At 42.4% G+C, this 23,247-nt stretch overlaps 1 protein-coding gene across 2 annotated transcripts in view; it reads left to right on the forward strand.

Annotated features, from left to right (window-relative positions):
• The first annotated feature begins 1,900 nt into the window (after nucleotides 1-1,900).
• Nucleotides 1,901-23,247, forward strand: part of LOC129868771 (segment polarity protein dishevelled homolog DVL-2-like) — a 38,150-nt gene continuing 16,803 nt past the window's right edge. For both annotated transcript variants that reach the window (XM_055942990.1, XM_055942991.1), the window contains exons 1-9: nucleotides 1,901-2,470; nucleotides 17,098-17,167; nucleotides 17,466-17,611; nucleotides 17,922-18,031; nucleotides 18,773-18,899; nucleotides 19,184-19,274; nucleotides 21,247-21,316; nucleotides 21,524-21,663; nucleotides 21,748-21,824. In XM_055942990.1, coding sequence (XP_055798965.1) covers nucleotides 2,310-2,470; nucleotides 17,098-17,167; nucleotides 17,466-17,611; nucleotides 17,922-18,031; nucleotides 18,773-18,899; nucleotides 19,184-19,274; nucleotides 21,247-21,316; nucleotides 21,524-21,663; nucleotides 21,748-21,824 — 992 coding nt within the window. In that variant the 5' untranslated portion in view covers nucleotides 1,901-2,309. The remainder of the gene's footprint in view (nucleotides 2,471-17,097; nucleotides 17,168-17,465; nucleotides 17,612-17,921; nucleotides 18,032-18,772; nucleotides 18,900-19,183; nucleotides 19,275-21,246; nucleotides 21,317-21,523; nucleotides 21,664-21,747; nucleotides 21,825-23,247) is intronic.

Raw genomic sequence — 23,247 nt, forward strand, 5'->3', positions numbered from 1 at the left:
TTTGAAGAACTGGGCCCTGTAACCAGTATAATCATAATTATATATTTTTTAAATTGGGGGGGGGGGGGGTGAAATCACATTATGTGGCCCCCGAGTCACACAACGGTCTAAATCAAATGAAATCAGTTTATTTGTCACGTGCGCCGAATACAACAGGTGTAGACCTTAGTGAAATGCTTACTTACAAGTGTGTGTGTGTGTGTGTGTGTGTGTGTGTGTGTGTGTGTGTGTGTGTGTGTGTGTGCGTGTGTGTGTAAGTAAAGAAATAAAACAACAGTAAAAAGACATTTGAAAAATAACAGTAGCAAGGCTTATACAGACATCGGTTAGTCAGACTGATTGAGGTAGTATGTACATGTAGGTATGGTTAAAGTTACTATGCATATATGATGAACAGAGAGTAGCAGTAGCGTAAAAGGAGGGGTTGGCGGGTGGTGGGACACAATGCAGATAGCCCGGTTAGCCAATATGCAGGAGCACTGGTTGGTCGGGCCAATTGAGGTAGTATGTACATGAATGTATAGTTAAAGTGACTATGCACATAAGATAAACAGAGTAGCAGCAGTGTAAAAGGGGGGATGGGTGGGGGAACACAATGCAAATATTCTGGGTAACCATTTGGTTACCTGTTCAGGAGTCTTATGGCTTGGTGGTAAAAATTGTTGAGAAGCCTTTTTGTCCTAGACTTGGCACTCCGGTACCGCTTGCCATGCGGTAGTAGAGAGAACAGTCTATGACTGGGGTGGCTGGGGTCTTTGACAATTTTTAGGGTCTTCCTCTGACACCGCCTGGTGTAGAGGTCCTGGATGGCAGGCAGCTTTGCCCCAGTGATGTACTGGGCCGTACGCACTTCCCTCTGAAGTGCCTTGCGGTCGGAGGCCGAGCAATTGCCGTACCAGGCAGTGATGCAACCGGTCAGGATGCTCTCGATGTTGCAGCTGTAGAACCTTTTGAGGATCTCAGGACCCATGCCAAATCTTTTTAGTTTCCTGAGGGGGAATAGGCTTTGTCATGCCCTCTTCACGACTGTCTTGGTGTGTTTGGACCATTCTAGTTTGTTGTTGATGTGGACACCAAGAAACTTGAAGCTCTCAACCTGCTCCACTACAGCCCAGTCGATGAGAATGGGGGCGTGCTCAGTGCTCTTTTTCCTGTAGTCCACAATCATATCCTTAGTCTTGGTTACGTTGAGGGATAGGTTGTTATTCTGGCTCTGCATCTCAGCGCAAGAGGCGTCACTACAGTCCCTGGTTTGAATCCAGACTGTTTCACATCCGGCCATGATTGGGAGTCCCATTGGGCGGCTCACAATGGTTCAGCGTCATCCCGGTTTGGATGGGGTAGGCCGTCATTGTAAATAAGAATTTGTTCTTAACTGACATGCCTAGTTAAATAAAGGTTACATGTAAAAAATTACAAAATACAATCTGTTGCTAGGACACATCCGAGTCCTTCAGTTTGTAATCGTTCGTCGACACAAGGTTTTAGGTTTCCAAGATCATTCCGTTTGAAGCAATGGATCACTCGTCTAAAGCAAACCTGTTAACATTGTGCATCCTGTATTCCATTTCAGGCTGTGGTTTGAGACAGCGTGACTCTGGGTCCTGTGATTATTTTGCCTAAAAAATATATATTTCTTATTACACAAAGAGTTAATGTGATATGTTCTGTGATTTGTCTTTGATTGGCATCTGTCAATTAGGTCTATCAGTCTTAAAACATTCTGTTTTGTCTGATTGTATGCATCTGTGAAAGCAGGCTGGGTCAAATCCTATATCAGAGCATTGGATAAGCTTTAATATGGAATATTTTTATTTTTTATTTTTTTACATCGGGTACAAGACAATTTTATTGTACCATGTGAAAGTCCTATCATGAGTAGGCCTATATACTACTAGACTATCTGTTGGGATTTCAATTGGATGTCCCGAGCAGGGAAGGGGATGTAGGGGCGTAAAGATACGCCTATGTAGCCTATAACGTCACACGCCGCGTTGGCTACTAGCAGTGCAGGGATAGCTTTGTGCCCCCTCTTTCCCTACCCAGTTGATGAGTAAAAAGTTTTAGGAAACTGTACGAATTTCAGCGTACCTGAGGGAATTAAACTATCTAACACAAACTGGAAAGCTACCGAATAATTAATGTATGCAAGGACAGCTGCAAGTAACCAACCAACCGAAGCATTTAAATGGTCGCGATTTCAGAAGTAGAATAGTTCGCTTAGAGGGTAACTTTACGGTCAGACCTCGTCCACTCGTACTGTTCTACTCGGTGTGTAAAGTTCTGAGGGGTCGAAGAAGGCTGGTGAAATGGCGGAAACCAAAATAATCTACCACATAGACGAGGAGGAGACGCCGTATCTGGTGAAGATCCCTATTCCTTCTGAAGACATAACACTTTTGGATTTCAAACAAGTTTTGAACAAGCCGAATTATAAATTTTTCTTCAAATCTATGGATCAGGATTTCGGGTAAGGACGGTTGTTAATGTGATGATGCTTTGAAGCTGGTTTGCTACGCCAGCTATGTTTTGCCTTAAATGGCCTAGGCTAATTGATGTTGGACAGAACACATTTCTGTCACGAGGCATGAATTGAATTGAATTATTCGACAAGGAAATGGCACTGGTATTCAGATATTGCTTCTTAACGTAGGTCTGTCCCATGTCAGTTGACCAGGAACTATTGCTGGAGATGTTGTTTTTACTGAGATAAACTGCTGCCTTTGTGCACAAGGTCGTTTTTTAGTCTCTAATAATTCCAGGGCCAGCATCATCCTACGGAATGTAATCGAGCATTCTGAAAAGGCACCACTGAGTAGCGGTCAACTCCACGTGAACAATTAGTGTTGGCGGATTGGAGCACCGTTTTTGTAAAAAATAACGAGGAATTTCAGCACTCAATGAACAGCCTGCATTAATGCTAAATACACATCAGTGTCCTGTGTAAATGCAGGCTATTCTCTGGGTGCTGAAAACCGTCGTTTTTAATACTTGTATTTCATGTGGCTTCAGAACCCCAGTCTGCCCACACTAGTGGCGGCTCAACTTCATCTTAAATCGTTGAGTTTAGTTGGTTATGACTGACTTGCAACAATGCTGCAAACTTTTGGCAACAATGTAACAGGTTTGGCTCTCTTAGTGAGACACAAAGTAACTGATCGTAAAGTATTGTATTCACACATGATGTAGCTATTCAACAGCCTCCTTTATTCACCCCTGAATCCTTATTTCTGTCCTTGAAAGTATACTCATATATTAATACGTAGGCCTAATTATATAGTAATAACCAATAGTTAGACTGGAGGCATATCATGATCTGCTAATGGAACATGGGCCTTGCTAATGGAACATGGGCCTATATTTAGATATGTGTTTTTACTGTCCCAATATGCAGGCAGTTCCTAAACTAATATATTTTCTTGTGAGAGGCAAATTAAACAAATGCACAACTCCCTAATCAACAGCACTGTTTAAACGGAGGATGTTCTATAGCATATACATCTCTGGGGGTCTTCAGGCTTTCTATCCCTCTGTGTTTGAATACGTCCCAAATGGCACCCTATTCCCTATATAGTGCACTACTTTTGACCAGTGCCCTATGGGTAGTGCAAAGAAAGTAGTGCACTATAGCAAATATGGTGCCATTTGGGAATACAATCTCAGTGTTTGGGCTAAGTGCCAGAACTCTCCCCTCTTCACAGCAGCTGCACTTCCTCCTCACCTAAACCCCATTCCTTCTCGACCCTTAAGTAGAGTCAGGAGAAAACACTCTGCCACTGCCACAGACTGTCGACTTTTCTCTTTAACAAATGAGCCTTTCCTGCTCTGCCTGAGGTTAGATTTACACATTCACAGTTCCAGCGATTTTAAAAGCATGACCGCCATGATTTAGCAACTTCAACCATTGAAAACACACACACACACACACAGGCGCCTGAGCAATGGACCAGCTGCATCCTCACTTTCAAAAATCAGGGTGCAAACATGTTTTAGCACCCCCACTTTATCAGAAAAGTATCATGATCAATTGGGTAATTTTTCAATGATAAGTAATGTTTTGCGCTAGTCTGTATTAAAATAGATGTCCATTTTTTTTTGTACATGTATATAATATTTACCAGATGCCTCAAGATGAACGGTTTTTGCACACTGGAAAAAGTTTTCCTTCCCTCCAGGGTGACACTTTTGGTTCAGTGCAGTTAGAAAGCACTTGTTGTACCATATGAAAAGGCACCTGTGAAAGAAAATGTTATGTATTTTGTTGTCCTGTTTATATTTGTTTCATGTCCAATGCACTCGGGGCGTTACATTTAATTTGAGCTGAATGCACCAGGGGCACATTTTATCAACTTTTTTCACTTTTCCTGTAAGGACCATGATGAGAACAGGCATGTGACTGTATGTCTCATATAACGTGATTGAATCTGAGAAAAAATTCCCCAAGCTGTTTACAGGAATTTTAAAAGCTGCAACATGTGTCTTTTTTGGGATACCTAACCAAATTCACATAGAACAGCTCTATAACTCACATTTCTATGTGTACTATTTCTGTACTTCTCATTTTTGTGTCTTTTGGTTTTGCACACCAGGTGAAAATACAATATGTTTGGTTATGGGAAAGATATTTCACAGCGGTTTAGATGGTACAATGATTCTCTACAGTATACTTGCTTGTTTTGTCACAAACAAAAGTAGGTGAACTATTAGAAGTTTAGCAATTAGGAAATGTCAGTGACGTCTGCGTAGTGTACCTTTAACGCCATTATGTATTTTTGCCATCTATTTTCCCAACGTCAATTAGTTAAATCACATTGTTCAATGTTTTCATTCTGTTACAAAAGTAAGTCCTAGCCGAGCCCCATATTCAACTTGTGGCCGCTTCGCGCTTACAATGTAGCCAAACTGTGTCTGTGCATAAGTGCAATATCTTAAAAGCACAGGATATGTGTACCTTGATTAAACGGCTCTGCTAAGTAATATTGACCAAATAAGACAATTTTCTACCCTAGTTGCATCAAATATTTATGCTACTGAGACAGTTTTTATACATTTTCTTGGCGGCACTATAGCAGCGCTTCGAGGGGGGAAAAAGGTAATGTCGGGGGTAGGAAGTACAATTTATTTATTTATTTTTAGCCAGAGATGACAAACTTTCAAATACTGTAAAACTATTTTGTTGAATGTGCTTTGGGAAAAAATTGACGTTTTGTCTTGAAGACAATGTTCATTTGCTTTGACTCTAATGTTCCATAGGCCTACGTGTGCATTTGTGGGGCACAACAGAAAATAAAGCAAGCCAAGCATCACACAATCAATTGCCTTCTGATTATTTTCTGCTTAAGACATCCGCATGCTTCCCATCCTGAAGAGTTAATGGATGTATTATGAACACATTTGGTAATGTTTTTGTTGTTCGTTTTGGCCTTTTGGCAGGGTTTTTCGGGGGGATTGTTCACGCACAGCAAATGTTCTCGAAGCAAGCTGAAGTTCGGAAGCCTAAGTCTTCGCCCCTTTGTCTGTGATTGGTCAACAGTAGGGATTCGTCAATTAAGTGTCATTCAACAATAGATGACTCGTTTTCATGCACATTTTTCACTTGAGAGATATTGCAACCAACATCTTAGTTAAATGTATTACTGAGCAAAAACTCAAGAATTTGTCATTAATTGAATTTGTCATTAATTGACTTATCTTAGATTCATTCTTACTATTTTGAGGAAAGTGGCTATGGCGTCTCAAGATGGACAAGCAAAGGTTTTGAAAAGCAAAGGTATTTTCAAGCCAAGGTCGAAGGTATGCGAGCACATGCGCCAGCCAAAACAAAGCATTAGGAAGAATTGGTTAGCCTAGGGCTACGCTTTAAGCCCCCTAAACATAAACGAGTTCCACACACAAAATATGCAAGAACATAAGTTCGATAAATACACAGAGCATATACTTTTTATCAGAATCATTAAGCCTAGGCCTACTCACCAAACAGATGTTGTCCATAATTCATCACCATGCCGTGTTCAATTCTGAAGAACGGGCATAGTATACGAAATCGAACGTCTGCATATCGAAAAAACATTTTGGTTTGTAACCCTGCATTGTTTTTCTTTCAACCCGCCAAATTGAGCCACGTTTCAAATGACAACTCTGGGAATAACTGTTCCAGGCGCAAGACGTGAATAATTTCGCACTGCAAACTTTTTTTTAATTGGAAAAATATTCTGTCCTGTTTTATTTTATTTATTGTTTTATTTACTATAAATAGGTGTATTGACTGTGATAAGGGCTCTGGGAAATAAGAGTGTCTTGCCTGCTAAATGAACAAAACAAGGCTATGCCATTGCATATCCATAGCCTTCTACAAGAAAGCACCACTGCTGAAGTTACTGCCTTCTTAAAGATTGTGTTCAACGATATAATAAACCAGTCGATCCACTACATGGACAAAAGTATCAATCCAAAATCATGGGAATTAATATGGAGTTGGTCCCCCTTTGCTGCTATAACAGCCTCCACTCTTCTGGGAAGGCTTTCCACTAGATGTTGTAACATTGCTGCGGGGACTTGCTTCCATTCAGCCACGAGCATTAGTGAGGTCGGTCACTGACCTCACTGATTAGGCCTGGCTCACAGTCAGCGTTCCAATTCATCCCAAAGGTGTTTGTGGTTGTGGTCAGGGCTCTGTGCAGGCCATACGAGTTCTTCCACAACGATTATGACCAACCATTTCTGTATGGACCTCGCTTTGTGCACGGGGGCATTGGCATGCTGAAACTGGAAAGGGCCTTCCCTAAACTGTTGCCACAAGTTGGAAGCACAGAATCGTCTAGAATGTAATTGTATGCTGTAGTGTTAAGATTTCCCTTCACTGGAACTAAGGGACCACAGAACCATGAAAAACAGCCCCAGACCATTATTCCTCCTCCACCAAACTTCACAGGTGGCACTATGCATTTTGGCCGATAGTGTTCTCTTGGCATCCGCCAAACCTAGATTGATCTGTCGGACTGCCAGATGGTGAAGCGTGAATCATCACTCCAGAGAACCTGTTTCCACTGCTCCAGAGTTTAATGGCAGCGAGTTTTACCCCACTCCAGCCGACGCTTAGCATTGCATATTTTGATCTTAGGCTTTTGTGCGGCTGCTCAGCCATAGAAACCCATTTCATGAAGCTCCCGATTTAACAGTTCTTGTGCTGACGTTGCTTCCAGAGGTAGTTTGGAAATCTGTAGTGAGTGTCGCAACCGTGGACAGACTATTTTTACGTGCTTCAGCCCTCGACGGTCCCATTCTGTGAGCTTGTGTGGCCTACCATTTCGCGGCTGAGCCCTTGTTGCGGCCTAGCCCCTAGACGTTTCTGCTTCACAATAACAGCACTTACTTTTGACCGGGCCAGCACTAGCAGGGCAGAAATTTGACGAGCTGACTTGTTGGAAAGGTGGAATCCTATGATGGTGCCACGTTGAAAGTCACTGTGCTCTTCAGTAAGGCCATTCTCCTGCCAATGTTTGTCTATGGAGATTGCATGGCTGTGTGCTCAAATGTTATACACCTGTCGGCAACGGGTGTGGCTGAGATAGCCAAATCCACTAATTTGAAGAGGTGTCCAATAAATCAGTCTTAAATGGCACTTTGTTTGACTGAATATATGGGGCAATTTAGCAATTAACGATTTATCTGTAATGGCTATGATACATAAGGCACTGTTGGCGTGTAGTCCTAGATAAATGTGCACGTATTTGTCTCGCCGTGTGTTCTAAAAATAGATTTACTCGAGTTCTTATTTGTGGCAGAACCGAAGAAATTTTTTTTTTGTGAAGAAAGTGTAGAATTGTAGGAAAAAAAATATATAATAATAATAATTAGAAAATTATTATGCAAATGGAAATTTGTGTTAGTCATCATGAGGTACATCTTATTTATCCAACACAACTATCACACTCTCACATCATAGAGCCTATTCTGAGCGGGATGTTTGCTGGTTGCTTCTGACATAAAACATTTCTGAAGTAAAACACAAGTCAATATATTGTGCAACAATTCTAAATGCAATTGCATGTTAACCGTTTTGGTGCATGACTAGAAAGAGCTAGGCCTATTACGATTTTCTCAACTCAACTGGTAACCTAATTGGAGCGCGCCTCCCATTCATCATAAAAAATCATCCGTTTCCAGCTACAATAGTCATTTACAACATGAACAATGTCTGCACTGTATTTCTGATCAATTTGGTGTTATTTTAATGGACAATTTTTTTTATTTTCTTTCAAAAACAAGGACATTTCTAAGTGACCCCAAACTTTTGAACGGTTGTGTAAGTGTACATTTATTTTGCAACGCTCGCACACGCAACACGTCTGGTTTGGTCAGCATGTTCCCGATATGCCATTTTTCTCCTGTTCTATTGGTTTTCATATCAACTTTCTTCCTTTGTCCAGAAGCCAAAGGCATTATCCTAGTCATATTAGCAACCCATCCTAGTTGTTGCATCTTTAGATTCCCCCTTTAAGTTTCTAACAGAGATTTAAATTTGTCACATATGGAACCACTCAAGTGTGCTGTTTAGGGTTTTCTGCAAATTGCTTTTTGGCAAATGTTTGAAAATGCTTCATTACAGGATTGCATGTTCTGTTAAGAAATTACCATAATCTATATGTGATTTCTGTCATGCTGAGCACCTTGAGTGGATGCCCTAATGGGTTACGCACCCAATGCATATGGGTCCGTTAAATTTGTCCGGCGCCACATTTTCCTAAAGGAAACCCTGATACACAACATACAAAAGCTATTTTCTACCTCAGACAAATCTTATTATGCCATTAGTTTGAGTGCTGGCCTCCCTGGTAAGTTAAAGTCCCTCCCATCTACAACAGGCTAATTATCTCCTGGATAATACAGCTATACTGGAGGCCCCCTGACTGTACATTTAACTTATGGACTGCTGACATTCATTAGGATATGAGACAAATGGGGGGAAGACCGTAATGGAGAGAATGTAGGCTTTCAATATCTGTCCGCTCTACAACGCCTGTTACCGTGTACAACTACACAACTTTCTATTGTCTCGAAGGCTGCATTTACACAGGCGTCTCTATTCTGATCTTATCCCCAATTATTTGTTTTTTTGAACGATCAAGTCTTTTACAAATAATTAGGCTGCCTGTGTAAACACAGCCTAAGAAAAGCGTCGTTGCTCACCACCATATTAGTGGTTCCTCCTTTAAAACTTGCACGCTTAACGCCGTCGGACTTAGAGGTACCCAGCGTCACAGCTTCATTGCTTCAGACCACCACAAGGGGGTGTGAGAGCACTCGTTATGCATTAGGGTCCCAAGGTTTTGAAATGACCAATCATATCGAGTGGTTCCAAAGACGAATTTAACATTATGCCACCTGTCCCTGGTGACTTTCTTCAGCAAAGATGTCTGACAACTTGTTCAGTTTGTCTGTTGAATCTTATGTTCATACAAATATTTACACATGTTAAGTTTGCTGAAAATAAACACAGTTGACAGTGAGGACGTTTCTCTTTTTTTTTCTGAGTTTATAAGCCTTCCACAACCATAAGACCCACTAATCATTTTATCAAAATAATTTAACCCGCTTTTCTTTTTTCTTAATCACTGATCTGGCTTTCAAGTCTATGAAAATGCCCGTTTTTGTTACAAATTTAAGTAAAACAATGCACATTCACTAATATTGACTCACTTCTTGTAGTAGGCATCAAGCTATAGAAAATTAACACAGGTCTCAACAATCTGTCTCCAACTGTTTGAAAAGCATCTTAGCCTGTCCACTTTGTTCAGATGTCGAAATCAAGTGGCCTACCTTATTTCTCAGAATTTGAGTTTCCATTTCCATATATAATTGTTTTATGCTTATTGCACATTTAAAAATATACTAGACAACTAGCATAAGTCTTTGGCTAAAATGCTGCTAGCAGTACCCCAATGCTGTGCGTGACAAATTGAGCATTCATTTTCCAGATTGAATATTCATTTATACTCTCGTTTTAGTTGTCTGCTCTGCACGCAATTTGAGTAGTTGAGACACAAAAAGGGTTTTGTTAGAAAAGTTAACTTGTCTATTACAGTAAAATAATTTCTCAATGTGTTTGTCCATATGACCGATCCTGTTGGACCGAACATCAAATGCAGACGGCGAGTTGAAACTGCTTGTCAGAGAGGAAATTGTAATCTCTCAATTTTGTTGGCATGAGAGTCAGGGGGAGGGGCTTGATGTGTGTAAACCATAGAGGAAAAGACGAAGCGAGAGGTCTGCCTCAAGTTAAAATCTGTCCAAAATAAGCCCATGTGTTTCTATGGGCTTATTTTGGACCTAAACTTGTCGCCTGCCTACCCGGCTTTGGGACAACTCCCTTTGTTAGGGCGGAGATGTGCATCTCTTCTTTATATATAGATCTCTGGTGTAAATGTGGAGGTGCACAGAAGGAGCTAAAGATATGAGACTAAAAATACAACACGAGAACAAGCGGCCGTAAATACTCATACAAATAATAAAACCATCATTGTTTTGGAACATTGAGCAAAAACATTAATTCAAATTAATCTACTAAATTAGATATCGCCCAGCCCTACGTGATTCCCTTCAAAAGTTTGTCAAAGCCATTCAGTATAGTTGCAGAACATAATGCATGGTATTTTTCTTTACCTCAATATCATTTAGAGGCCAGTGAAGTTGACCATGCAGTTGGATTTCAAGTGAGATAACAGCAGATCTTGATTTTTTTTTTTCTTGACCAGGGTGAGGCGTTTTATTTGCAAGTGAAGATAATAGCCTGTGACTGCACAATATAAATACTAACACGCTTTAAAGCAAGGGTTTTTAAACGTTATTGGCCAGGGTCCCTCTCCCATCATATGTTACCAAAAAACAACAAACGTTGTCTTATATTCAGGCAGAGCCGCCGGAAAACATGTGGCGAGACAGCATTTGCCCCAGTAGGCCTACTTTTCAATCTGCACACCATTTTGGCCGTTCATTCAAGCACCAATATGCTCCAGCACATCACAACTTCTCGAGCAGAGCTACGTTCACACAGCGCATGCACACGAGCTGTCCTGAGCAAAAAATAAGTCCCCATCAATCTACTCGCTGAGCATATTTATTTTAGGGAAAGTGACTTTACGAAAGTAAACTTACAATAGTGAACATTCTATCAATATGCTGGTGACTGTTGAGTCTGCAAAAAGAAACCTACAAAAATGCACCAGCATTTGTCTTGGTTAGCCTGCTGTAATCAGGTAGATGTCATTTCGAACGCAATTGTCTTAAAGGGGCAGCGTGATATTTTGAGAATTGAAAAAAATTCTCAATGACATACTTTAGAAACAAAAATAAATGAAATTAATACAATGCAATTGTAAAGAATAGAGTAACGACTTAATGGCTAAATTATATTAAATAGCTTTTTAATGCATATAATAACCAAATATTGCCTATTACTAGCTGCATATGGAGAGAAAGCAGGCATCCTATAGGCTCTGCATGACCCCAATGCATTTAAAAACTACACCATGTCCAGGCCAGTGAGGGGTAAAAAGTTACGTTGGACCCTGTTAAAGCTTACGATTAGGACTGAGTTTTACCTGACCAGGTCATGATTTTCAGGAAAAGCTCCAGGGTCCAGAAGATGCGGAAAAATTGACACACCACTTTGGAACCTGTGGTGCCGTCTCTGTCATCATGTGAATGATAATGGCTAGTAGAAGTAATCAGCATGTTTAAATTTAATAGGTTTGGTAGAATATTTCATTACTGTGACCTCCCCACAGTTCATTAAAAGAGGAAGTGTAAACTAACAGTCCATTAGTTAGAAAGGTATCTTGGCAGCGTAAAGAATTTTGCTGTTTTAAAGCAAATTTTATGCAATTCAACACTTTCATTAAGCTGAAAGTACATTTTGCTGTTTTGAAGAATTACTGGAAATGTTCTATGTATTTTGCCATGGCTAATGCTGTGTTCCTCTGTTCATAACACAATCAATGGCATGTGCTCTGAACCAATGCTGTCCTTATGACCGCACTCAACGAGCTGTATAATAATGATAAATAATTTATGATAATGGTGCCGAAAGAGATGGCCGCTGTTTTACGACCCAATAACTAATTGTGCTATTTTGTATATTTTTTTTGCGTTATTTAACTTGTCGATGTTTCTGCCACCGTGTCTTATGACCGAAAAGAGCTTCTTGATATCAGGGCAGCGATTACTCACCCCATACTGGAGGAATTCTTCTTCATCGAGTCGGACGGGAAGGATTTACTCCAGACACCCGACAAGGCCCTCATCCCCGTCATTCACAGGAGGAAAAGACAGAGGTATCGTGGACACAGGTCCGGGTGCCTTGTAAGGATCCGTCGCCGAGAGGGTAATCTACCTTTACCATCGGTCCTATTAGCCTATTTACAATCAATCGTTAATAAAATAGACGAACTACGAGCACGTATATCCTACCAATGGGACATTAACTGTAATATCTTATGATTCACCAAGTCGGCAGAACGACGACATGAGTAACATACAGCTGGCGGGTTTTAAGCTTTTTCGCCAGGATAGAACAGCGGCCTCTGTTAAGACAAGGGGCCTATGCATATTTGTAAAAAACAGCTGATGCTCGAAATCTAAGGAAGTCGAGGTTTTGCTCGCTTGAGAGTATCTCATGATAAGCTGTAGACCACACTATTTACCAAGAGAGTTTACATCAATAGTTTTCATAGCTGTCGATATACCACCGCAGACCGATGCTGGCACTAAGACCGCACTCAATGAGCTGTATACGGCCATAAGCAAACAGGAAAATGTTCATCCAGAGGTGGCGTTCCTAGTGGCCGGGGACTTTAATGCAGGGGAACTCAAATCAGTTTTACCTCATTTCTATCAGCATGTTAAATGTACAACCAGAGGGAAAAAAATCTCTAGACCACCTGTACTCCACAGACGCGTACAAAGCTCTCCCTCGCACTCCATTTGGCATATCTGACCATAATTCTATCCTGCTGATTCCTGCTTACAAGCAAAAACTAAAGCAGGAAGCACCAGTGACTCGGTCAATAAGAAAATGGTCATATGAAGCAGATGCTAAGCTACAGGACTGTTATGCTAGCACAGACTGGAATATGTTCTGGGATTATTCCAATGGCATTGAGGAGTACACCACATCAGTCACTGGCTTCATCTTTAAGCGCATCGATTAACGTCCTCCCCACAGTCATCGTACATGCATACCCCAACCAGAAGCCATGGATTACAAGCAACATCCACACTGAGCTAAAGGGTAGCACTCCCGCTTTCAAGGTGCGGGACTCACTCAATCACATTTATTTATAAAGCCCTTCTTACATCAGCTGATGTCACAAAGTGCTATACAGAACCCAGCCTAAAACCCCAAACACCAAGCAATGCAGATGTAGAAGCACGGTGGCTAGGAAAAACTCCCTAGGAAGGCAGGAATCTAGGTAGGAACCTAGAGAGGAACCAGGCTCTGAGGGGTGGCAGGTCCTCTTCTGGCTGTCCCGGGTGGAGATTGAACATCTTGGCCATGTACTGTTATAAATGTTCATAGATGACCAGCAGGGTCAAATAATAATCAGTGGTTGTAGAGGGTTCAACAGGTCAGCACCTCAGGAGTAAATGTCAGTTGGCTTCTCATAGCCGATCATTCAGAGTTAGAGACAGCAGGTGCGGTAGAGGGACAGAGTCGAAAACATCAGGTCCGGGACTAGGTAGCACGTCCGGTGAACAGGTCAGGGTTCCATAGCCGCAAGCAGAACAGTTGAAACTGGAGCAGCAGCACGACTAGGTGGACTGGGGACAGCAAGAAGTCATCAGGCCAGGTACTCTTGAGGCATGGTCCTAGGGCTCAGGTCCTCAGAGGGAGATAATTAGAGAGAGCGTACTTAAATTCACACAGGACACCGGATACGAAAGGAGAAATACTCCAGATATAACACTGACCATAGCCCCCCGACATACAAACTATTGCAGCATAAATACTGGAGGCTGAGACAGGAGGGGTCGGGAGTCACTGGCCCCGTCCGACAATACCCCCGGACAGTGCCAACCAGGCAGGATATAACCGCACCCACGTTGCCAAAGCACAGCCCCCACACCACTAGAGGGATATCTTCAACCATCAACTTACTACCCTGAGACAAGGTCGAGTATAGCCCACAAAGATCTCCCCCACGTCACAAACCCGAGGGGGGCACCAACCCAGACAGAAAGATCACGTTAGTGACTCAACCCACTCAAGTGACACACCCCTCCTAGGGATGGCATGGAAGAGCACCAGTAAGCCAGTGACTCAGACCCCATAATAGGGTTAGAGGCAGAGAATCCCAGTGGAGAGAGGGGAACCAGCCAGGCAGAGACCGCAAGGGCGGTTCGTCTCTCCATTGCCTTTCCGTTCACTTTCAGACTACACTCAATCATAAGACCTACTGAAGAGATGAGTCTTCAATAAAGACTTAAAGGTTGAGACCGAATCTGCGTCTCTCACATGGATAGGCAGACCATTCCATTAAAATGGAGCTCTATTAGAGGTCAACCAATTAATCGGCATGGACGATTTAATTAGGGCCGATTTTCAAGTTTTCATAACAATCGGTAAACGGCGTTTTTGGACACCGATTATGGCCGATTACATTGCATTCCACTAGGATACTGCGTGGCAGGCTGACCACCTGTTATGCGAGAGCAGCAAGGAGCCAAGGTAAGTTGCTAGCTAGCATATCTTATAAACAATCAATCTTCACATAATCACTAGTTAACTACATGTAGTTGATGATATTACTAGTTTTCTAGCTTGTCCTGCGTTGCATATAATCAATGCGGTGCCTGTTAATTTATCATCGAATCACAGCCTACTTCGCCAAACGGGTGTTGATTTAACAAAGGCGCATTTGCGAAAAAAGCACAATCGTTGCACGAATGTACCTAACCATAAACATCTTTTGCCTTTCTTAAATCAATACACATAAGTATATATTTTTTAAACCTAGATATTTAGTTAAAAGAAATTAATGTTAGCAGGTAATATTAACTAGGGAAATCGTGGCACTTCTCTGCGTTCTTTGCACACAGAGTCAGGGTATATGCAACAGTTTGGGCTGCCTGGCTCGTTGCGAACTAATATTTCCAGAATTTTACATAATGATGACATAACATTGAAGGTTGTGCAATGTAACAGCAATATTTAGATTTAGGGTTGCCACCCATTTGATAAAATACGTAACGGTTCCGTATTTCTCTGAAAGAATAAACGTTTTGTTTTCAAAATTATAGTTTCCGGATTTGACCATTTTAATGACAAAGGCTCGTATTTCTGTGATAATTATATTGTAATTAAGTCTATGATTTGATATTGGATAGAGCAGTCTGACTGCGCAGTGGTAGGCAGCAGCCGGCTCGTAAGCATTCATTCAAACTTTACTGCGTTTGCCAGCAGCTCTTAGCAATGCTTGATCACAGCCTATCAACTCCTGAGATTAGACTGGCAATAGTAAAGTGCCTATTAGAACATCCAATAGTCAAAGGTATCTAAAATACAAATGGTATAGAGAGAAATAGTCGACGCGTCATAATTCCTATAATAACTGCAACCTAATATTTCTTTACTGGGAATATTGAACCACCCGCTTTCATTTGTTCTCATGCAAGGAACTTAAACGTTAGCTTTTTTACATGGCACATTTTTTTGGTGACATGTGCATATAGTCCCCAGCCACTCGGAGCAGCGCTTCTGGATGAGCATTTATTTGTTTGCTTATGGCCTTTATACAGCTCGTTGAGTGCGGTCTAACGGCCAGCGTTGGTTCAGAGCACATGCCCATTGATTGCGTTATGAACAGAGGAACACTGCATTAGCCATGACAAAATACATAGAATTGCTTGAAGTTAGTTTGATATTCTAAAATATTTCACACAAAGACCCCAAAATATTTTCCATATTTCTCTTCCTCCCACTGCCTTCCATCTTTTGAGGACATGTATTTACATTGCAAGAGCAGTCACTCGACTATCTTAGTATAATAGATAATCTTTGGTTTCATCTAAACATTTTTATTATCTTCAACCTAGACTCGAACAGATCAAATCAAAGTTTATTTGTCACGTGCGCCGAATACAACAGGTGTAGTAGACCTTACAGTGAAATAATTACTTACAGGCTCTAACCAATCCTGCAAAAAAGATACCCGCTTCAATCAACGGGGAAATACAAGGTAATCATTTACATTTTTACAGCTTTGCCTTGACGTTTTGATCGTTAAATATTACCACATTGCACTTGTTACTTTCGATCAGTAAATACGCAAACATAAAGAGTTATAACATTGGGCGAAGCACAGCAAAAGCTTTCTGCGACGCACCAATTACCGGCGCTCTCAACTCGTACTCCTAATACACGTTCCTTCCTGTACAGGTGATCAGCAACAATCGAGGACATCTCTAACCCACATTTGTTATTAATAAATACACGTGCTTATCATAAACTGTAAATCCTCTTCAGTGTCATAATTATTCATAATATCTTTGGCTCAAGTGATGGAGGACATGGGACAAGGCCATACACAGAAAAATGCCTTCTCTCACACAGTGACAGGCATGGACAGGCACCCGGGCATTCCAACAAAGGAGAGATGGGTGGATAAAGCGCATACAGACCAAATAATACGCATCCACAACCCAGACAGGAGGGAAAGGAATATGTGATGAAGCACCAGAAGAGGGAGAAGGATTCTGTTTGTGTGTCTAGAGATGCTGTTGTGCGATAGTGGCATTTAGGTCTGGTTTCACAAACCCAAGTGTGTAAGGTAATAACTATGATACGAAAAGTACCTATTTGAAATAATAAGGAAAGTAGGCTCCATGTTTCATCAAAAATGTTTGCATTATAGACTTAGCGACGCACAATTCATCCATTTTTTTGTTTTTGAGATAATGTAGGACTGAGTGAGCATGACATCCACTCTGCCTGAAGCGAATGAACAATGGCATGTCTGAGATCTCTCGCTCTCTGTATGTGTGGTATGTCAATAGGGTGTGTGTATCCCTTATCTCTCTCTCTGTGTTGTATGTCCGTAGTGTGGTGAAAGAAGAGATTTCGGAGGACGCTGCCAAGCTACCTTGTTTCAATGGGAGAGTTGTGTCATGGGTAAGATGCTGGCGTTCACCCTTCTTCTACTGATTGTGTTGCATGGCACTTTGTCCACCCAGTCAGCAGTAACCTCGAGACTTCTCACTTGTGTCAATGATTTCAGACAGCCCTCAATACAGAATTTAGTTCTTTATCAATAATAATAACTTGGATCTTGTTTTCACTGATGTGGTCCTGCTGATGTTTGTTTTGACGGCATGCTAGTTTGGTGGTAGGTGAGCAAGCATGGCGTTCGCTTGTGTGAATAGGTCAGTTTTTCGACTTTGTTTCTGTTGCCTCCCCCCCTCCTTCTCAGCTGGTATCCTCAGACAGTCCCCTTGCGGAGCCCCCTCTTCCCCCGGTGGAGGTCTGTACGGAGTCCTCTCCCCCCCCTCCCCCTCTGCCTCCCCTACCGGTGGAGAGGACAGGGGGCATCGGAGACTCCAGACCCCCGTCGTTCCAGTAGGTTGAAGCCCTACAGCATAGCCTGATCCACACACACACACGGCTGGGAGTTAAGTAAATGCAATAAAAAGTGGCAGCTCCAGTGAATGATCTAATGATTGAACGGTACAGTGGATTGGGATTGTGAGAAGAACATTTCAGAGGGAGAACAGGAAAAATGCTGACTACATTCATCAGGATGCCTTTACAATATGTCAAAAAAGAGGAAACTGAGACACGGAGTTGTTTTTCCGTTAATGACAACGGCATTCTAAAACATCCTCCTCATTCTCATCCCCCTTGTTCTCCCCCCTCTTTCTTCCCCCAGTCCCAATGTGGCGGGTAGTGTTGAGAACCTGGATGAGCGTACTGAGACAGAGTCAGTGGTGTCATTCAGAAGGGAGAAGCCCAGACGGAGGGAAAGCATGGAGCAGCATGGTCAGTAACTGTTTGAGTGGTCCAGTTGGTAAGAAAATTGCGCGAAACGACAAGGTCGGGGGTTCAACTCCTGCAGGCATTACATACACATCCTAAAAATGTATGCGACTAAGTCTCTCTGGATAAAAGCGTCTGCTAAATGACTAAAAAGGTTAATTGTACGGCCTCCCGAGAGGCGCAGTGGTCTAAGGCACTGCATCGCTGTACCACTAAGAGATCCTGGTTCGAGTCCAGGCTCTGTCGCTGCCGGCTGCGACCTGGAGACCCATGGGGCTGCGCACAATTGGGCCAGCATCGTCCGAGTTAGGGGAGGGTTTGGCCGGCAGGGATGTTTTTGTCCCATCTCGTATTAGCGACTTTGGTGGCGGGCCGGACTTAATGCACGCTGACACGGTCACCAGGTGTACGGTGTTTCCTCCGACACACTGGTGCGGCTGGCTTCCGGGTTAAGCGGGCTTTGTGTCAAGAAGCAGTGCAGCTTGGCTGAGCTGTGTTTCGGAGAACGCACGGCTCTTGACCTTCACCTCTCCCGAGTCCGTACGGGAGTTGCAGCGATGGGATAAGCCTGTAACTACCAATTGGATGCCATGAAATTCGGGACAAAAAGGGGTAAAAAAAAAAATTGGGCAAAGTGGCATATACGTGATATGCTCTAGTCTAGGTACTAAAGGTGTAATGTTTGGACGATGCTCGTTTCCCCCATGATCGTCCTTATCTCTGTTGTCCCTCTGCTCTCCAAAGGGCCGCGGATGAATGGACAGAGCCGTCGGGAGCGCCACCTGGCAGGCTACGAGAGTGCCTCCACCATCATGAGCAGCGAGCTGGACACCACCAGCTTCTGTGACTCGGACGATGACACCATGAGCAGGTCAGACACACACACAGAGCATGGGCCGTCAACCACGACTGTTTAATAACTTGAACTTATTTGGCCCAGCATCACCACTTTGTCTATATCATTTATATAAATGGTTTACAAAACAAGCCCTAAAATAGAGCCTTGGGGAACCCCTTATGTGATATCCAGGAACCTAGATTTTTTTTACTGTTTCACATTGACACCGAGTTGTGTTTGAGATACAGTTGCTGAGCCAATTACAGGCTTCCTTAGGGAAAGGTTAACGCCTCCATTCTGGCTTTCTCCCCTCTCAGGTTCAGCAGCACCACAGAACAGAGCACAGCCTCTAGGCTACTGAAGCGCCACCGCAGACGCCGGAAGCAGCGTCCCACCAGGCTGGAGAGGGTACTGCAGCTACTGCTTTTAATATAATATTTATCAAGGAACATACAGTAATTCTGAGAACATAAGACTATACTATATTTGCATGTTATGGATATAAAATATGTAGGGGCCAGTTTGTGTGTCAGTATACAGTACCAGTCAAAGGTTTGGACACCTACTCATTCCATTGTTTTTCTTTATTTTGACATTTTTACATTGTAGAATTATAGTGAATACATCATTACTATGGAATAACACTTATGTAGTAACCAAAAAAAGTGTTAAACAAATCAAAACATATTTTAGATTTGTCAAAGTAGCCACCCTTTGCACACTCTTGGCATTCTCTCAACCAGCTTCACCTGGAATGCTTTCCCAACAGTCTTGAAGGAGTTCCCACATAAGCTGAGCACTTGTTGGCTGCTTTTCCTTTACTCTGCGGTCCAACTCATCCCAAACCATCTCAATTGGGTTGAGGTCGGGTGATTGTGGAGGCCAGGTCATCTGATGCAGCACTACATCACTCTCCTCGGTCAAATAGCCGTTACACAGCCTGGAGGTGTGTTTTGGGTCATTGTCCTATAAAAAATAAATCACAGACAGTGTCACCAGCAAAGCACCACCACAACATCACACCACCTCCTCCATGCTTCGCGGTGGGAAATACACATGCGAAGGTCATCCGTTCACCACCTCTGCGTCTCACAAAGACACGGCGGTTGGAACCAAAAACCTCAAATTTGGACTCGTCACACCAAAGGACAGATATCCACCGGTCTAATTGCTTGTGGTCTCTTCCTCTTAATGGTGTCCTTTAGTAGTGATTTCTTTGCAGCAATTCGACCACAAAGGCCTGATTCACGCAGTCTCCTCTGAACAGTTGATGTTGTGATGTGTCTGTTACTTGAACTCTGTGAAGCATTTATTTGGGCTGCAATTTCTGAGGCTGGTAACTCGTATCCTCTGCAGCAGAGGTAATTCTGGGTCTTCCTTTCCTGTGGCGGTCCTCATGAGAGCCAGTTTCATCATAGCGCTTGATGGTTTTTGCGACTGCACTTGAAGAAACTTTCAACATTATTGAAATGTTCCACATTGACTGACCTTCTTGTCTTAATGATGCACTGTCATTTCTCTTTGCTTATTTGAGCTGTTCTTGCCATAATATGGACTTGGTCTTTTACCAAATAGGGCTGCCTTCAGTATACCACCCCTACCTTGTCACAACACAACTGATCTTCACTATTATTCTACAGAAAATAGTCGAAATAAAGAAAAACCCTGGAATGAGTAGGTGTGTCAACTTTTGACTGGTACTGTACATTTTAAAAACATTACAATACATACCAGATTTCACAACATATTAGGTGTTGATGGTGTACAGGCTATTAAATGGATTTATTAGACTTTTGACTATTAAAATGTGGACCATTCATCAGCAGCTAGCATGTCTGGAACCCATTTATAATAATTACCGGTCAGTTACCGTGACACCAGCGGTTATTTGCATGACAATTACCAGCTGACAACTTGTGTCGACAGCTTTCCACAGTGATGCTGGCCCATGTTGGCTCCAATGCTTCCCTCAGTGTCAAGTTGACTGAATGGTCCACCACCCAAAGGACATTCTTCTCACGAGAAACTTGCGTGTGAAAAAAAACCCAGCAGCACTGCAGTTTGACATAAACCGGTGCGCCTAGCACCTACTACCATACCCTGTTCAAATGCATTTAAATTGTTTTATCTTGTCCATTCACCCTCTGACTCGCACACATACAAAAGCCATTTCTCAATTGTCTCAAGGCTTAAAAATGCTTCTTTAACCTCTCCTCCCGTTCATCGACACTGATTTGAGGTGGACTTAACAAGTGACATCAATAAGGGATCATAGCTTTCACCTGGTCAGTCTGTCATGGAACGAGCAGGTGTCCTTAAAATGTTGTATGCTCGGTGTATGTGATGTAGTAGTACGTGTTTTTGTTTTGCTGTGTTTCAGGCGTCTTCGTTCAGCAGTGTGACAGACTCCACCATGTCCCTTAACATCATCACTGTTACTCTCAACATGGGTGAGTGCCCCCTTCAATTGCTCCCCTCCTTTTCGCTTCTTTCTTCTCACGCCTCTATCACCTCACGCTCTTCCATTGCCTTATCTCTACATCAGGCTCACGTGCTAGCTTATCTGTAAGGTTTCGTTTTTCTTATCTGAAATGGAATAGGATAAACAGACTATCTGTTAGCTGCTGTACTGTATGTGTATGGTTTCCCCCGTGCAGATAAATACAACTTCTTGGGCATCAGTATCGTGGGTCAGAGCAACGAGAGGGGCGACGGGGGTATCTACATCGGTTCCATTATGAAGGGAGGTGCTGTGGCTGCTGATGGGCGGATCGAACCAGGAGACATGCTGCTGCAGGTGACACGCATACAATACGTTGTGTCTCTTAGAGCTGGAAAGCTCTTTGTTTAAGGTCTATCCTCTCATGTTGCTTCGTCTCAGGTGAACGACATCAACTTTGAGAACATGAGTAATGACGATGCTGTCCGTGTGCTGAGAGAGATTGTACATAAACCTGGGTAAGGCATCTCTTTCCTGTATGCACAAACTTTCAGTCTGTGTCTTGGTCTACAGTTGAAGTCGGAAGTTTACGTACACTTATTAATTAAAACTAGTTTTTCAACAACTCCACAAATTTCTTGTTAACAAACTATAATTTTGGCAAGTCGGTTAGGACATCTACTTTGTGCACGACACAAGTAATCTTTCCAACAATTGTTTACAGACAGATTATTTCACACTGTATCACAATTCCAGTGGGTCAGAAGTTTACATACACTAAGTTGACTGTGCCTTTTAAACAGCTTGAAAATTCCAGAAAATGATGTCTTGGCTTTAGAAGCTTCTGATAGGCTAATTGACCTAATTTGAGTCAATTGGAGGTGTACCTGTGGATGTATTTCAAGGCCTACCTTCAAACTCAGTGCCTCTTTGCATGCCATCATAGGAAAATTAAAAAGAAATCAGGCCATTTTTTTAATTTCACCTTTATTAACCAGGTAGGCCAGTTGAGAACAAGTTCTCATTTTCAACTGCGACCTGGCCAAGATAAAGCAAAGCAATGCGACACAAACAACAACACAGAGTTACACATGGAATAAACAAGCGTACAGTCAATAACACAATAGGTGTTATTAGAAAAAATAGAAAAAATAAATTCTATATACAGTGTGTGCAAATGGCGTGAGGAGGTAAGGCAATAAATAGGCCATAGTAGTGAAGTAATTTCAATTTAGCACATTAACACTGGAGTGATAGATGAGCAGATGATGTGCAAGTAGTGATACTGGTGTGCGAAAGAGCAGAAAAGTAAATAAAAGCAATATGGGAATGAGTTAGGTAGATTGGGTAGGCTATTTACAGATGGACTGTGTTCAGCTGCAGCGAGTGGTTAGCTGCTCTCCTTTTGGAAAAGCTGACCACGACTCCATTTTGTTGCTCCCAGCCTATAGACAGAAACTAAAACAGGAAGCATCCGTGCTCAGGTCTGTTCAACGCTGGTCTGACCAATCGGATTCCACGCTTCAAGATTGCTTCGATCACGTGGACTGGGATATGTTCCGCATAACGTCGAACAACAACATTGATGAATATGGTGATTCGGTGAGCGAGTTTTATTAGCGAGTGCATCGGTGTTGTTGTACCCACAGCGTCTATTAAAACCTTCCCAACCAGAAACCGTGGATTGATGGCAGCATTCGCGCAAAGCTGAAACCGCGAACCACTGCTTTTAATCAGGGCAAGGTGACCGGAAACATGACCGAATACAAACAGTGTAGCTATTCCCTCCAAGGCAATCAAACAAGCTAAGTGTCAGTATAGAGACAAGGTGGAGTTGCAATTCAACGGCTCAGACACGAGGTATGTGGCAGGGTCTACAGTCAATCACGGACAACAGAAAAACCAGCCCCGTCACGGACCATGATGTCGTGCTCCCAGAAA

Source organism: Salvelinus fontinalis, chromosome 13, assembly GCF_029448725.1.
Source record: "Salvelinus fontinalis isolate EN_2023a chromosome 13, ASM2944872v1, whole genome shotgun sequence".
Classification (NCBI taxonomy): domain Eukaryota; kingdom Metazoa; phylum Chordata; class Actinopteri; order Salmoniformes; family Salmonidae; genus Salvelinus; species Salvelinus fontinalis.